We start from the raw sequence: 2,507 nt of genomic DNA, 5'->3' as shown, positions 1-2,507 counted from the left end.
TTTAAAATAAGTGTTTTCTATGTTTATATAAATTTTGACTAGTAATTTATTCCTGTGATGGCAAAACTGAATTTTCAGCAGCCATTACTCCAGTCTTCAATGTCAGAAATACCAGAAAATTCAAATATGGTGATTTGGTGCTCAAGTAACATTTTTTATTGTTATCAATGTTGAAATTTCGTGTGGTTCCTAACCACACCCCCAAGATTACAGCCTCTCTTAGTTTTAGAAAAAGCTTCATGAACATGCTTGGAGAGTTAGATACGATGTACAGTATGTATTTCATCTTTCAAATAAACATTAGTGAGGTGATGCAGATGCAAATTACGAAAGGGAAATTCATGCTCTATACTTTGGCCTGGCTCTTACCAGTGGAAAAAACCAATAGAACCTCATTGTAGTCGTTCTGAGTGGGTGGCAGAATGGCAGAGTTGGGTGGTGCTGACATTGTCTCTCCTCTTTTGAGTTGCCAAGAGGCGTCTCTGCGCTCCTTCACGAAATAACAAAGGCGTTTACATGTGGAAAAATAAGACACATCAAATATGGATCTCTGTGTGTTGAGAATGTGTAAATATATCTTCAAATACAGGCTTGTTTTTATTTGCTCCCTAGTTGTTGCGGGGGAGTCGGGCTGTTGTCATGAAGCACAGCTCCTCCATCCACTGATCAATATGTTTTCCTCTTTTTCTCTTTCAGAGGAGAAGACACAGCTGGTTCTAAATGTCGACAAACAGCTTGAAGAAGTCAGAGAGTTGGTGGGTCTTTGATCAGTAATTTCCACTCACTCGTTTTCTAAATAATGAATTTGGAAAAGTTCCCCCCCTGCATAAACAACACCTGCAATGTCACCAGTGACATGAAACACTCTTCATCTGGCTGAAGGCTGCTCGGTGCTATTGGTGTGATCACATCCACATAATGCGCTTTTAAGTGACACCGTGCAACACATTTCACGCCATTATTGGGGGAAGGCGCTGTGGCAGGTGCCGAAAGGAGGGATGTGTGTTGCATGTAAATTGTCCCATCATGTCATGTTGATTGGACAGTGTAAATCAGTGGGGGCCCTTTTGTGCACGCCGGTTTGCTCACATGTGACACGGACACATGTCGTAGTTGTCAGAGCTCAACCGTGCCTGAGGTTTTAATTAAGCGGCACCTTCTAACATGACTTGTTTTGCCGGGTGCATGAATCGATGCCTCTGCGCTGCCTCCAGTTGACAATAAACAAGCTAGACAGTTTAATTGTTTTTGTATCAAAATGGTATGTGAAATAGTTTGATTGTTTACACTGAATTTAATTGATGTTTCTAGCTCGAGCAGATGGACCTGGAGGTTCGAGAGATCCCTATTCAGAGCCGAGGCATGTACAGCAGCCGTCTGAAGAGCTACAAGCAAGAGATGGAGAAACTTGAGAAAGAGTTTGTGAGTATTAAAAACGTCCTTATACCAAACAAAGCACACGCGTATTGAGTGAATGCTTTCATTGGCAACTTTCTTCTTCACATAAACATGCGCACATACACACATGGTCTGAAGCTTGGTTCTTCAACTCTAAAACCACTGAAGGTCATTGAAATTTCCACTGTGTTTAATTTAGAGTGTAGTTTTTGCAACTACCACTTGGGCCAATGAGAGCAGACCTGTATTTTTTTGCCAGAAGTCCTTGTTTAGTTATTCATAACTCTATCTGCCCGTGAAGAATCCACCCCACACACATCAAACCTCTCAAGGCGCTTTTCCTCTCAAGCCAAATTTTTCCTTTGCTTGTTTTACATCACCACGTTTGTCTTTCTTACTCCCGTACTATAATAATCCTATTAAAATACACATATTTTTGTTTTCTCTGAGGTGGTCACAGTTATGTTATATTGGATAAGGAGTGGATAAACTGAACACAATAAACAAACTTAAAAGTTTTAATATTTGGAATATGAGGTTGGCCTTGCCTTTGTGTTTTTTAAGAGTTTCTGAGAGCAGGTTAATATACTATATTTCTAGTAAACCCTTATGTGTTACAGTAATAATATGAATATATGTTTATAACACATATTTTTGTGTATACTGATATATCTCAGTATATATTAAAAAAAAAGTTATTCACATTCACACATTCGTCATTTGTTGTACTTCCACTTTAATATATAGATGGATAGATAGATCTAAAATAATTATATTAAATAAATTAAATAACTAAATAAATTTATATAGTTCATGTTGCAAGATGGCACAATGAATGAACTAAAATAGATTTTTAATAATAATAGATTTTTAATTTTATCATTTGTCATCCTTCCACATTAATATACTATATTTCTAGTAAACCCTTATGTGTTACAGTAATAATATGAATATATGTTTATAACACATATTTTTGTGTATACTGATATATCTCAGTATATATTAAAAAAAAAGTTATTCACATTCACACATTCGTCATTTGTTGTACTTCCACTTTAATCAAGTGCATACATACACTAAAATTATATATATATATATATATATATATA

The 2,507-nt window shown here is 36.3% G+C and overlaps 1 protein-coding gene across 1 annotated transcript in view; it reads left to right on the top strand.

The window, feature by feature from the left end:
- Positions 1 to 2,507, top strand: part of LOC107684124 (vesicle transport through interaction with t-SNAREs homolog 1A-like) — a 133,237-nt gene that overhangs the window by 4,771 nt on the left and 125,959 nt on the right. The window contains exons 2-3 of the mRNA XM_016480337.1: positions 697 to 755; positions 1,312 to 1,422. Of these exons, the coding sequence (XP_016335823.1) occupies positions 697 to 755; positions 1,312 to 1,422 (170 nt within the window). The remainder of the gene's footprint in view (positions 1 to 696; positions 756 to 1,311; positions 1,423 to 2,507) is intronic.

Source organism: Sinocyclocheilus anshuiensis, unplaced genomic scaffold, assembly GCF_001515605.1.
Source record: "Sinocyclocheilus anshuiensis isolate Anshui unplaced genomic scaffold, SAMN03320099.WGS_v1.1 scaffold553, whole genome shotgun sequence".
Taxonomy (NCBI): Eukaryota; Metazoa; Chordata; class Actinopteri; order Cypriniformes; family Cyprinidae; genus Sinocyclocheilus; species Sinocyclocheilus anshuiensis.
The sequence above is the reverse complement of the archived record's forward strand: the minus strand, read 5'-3'. Positions and strand labels throughout refer to the sequence as shown.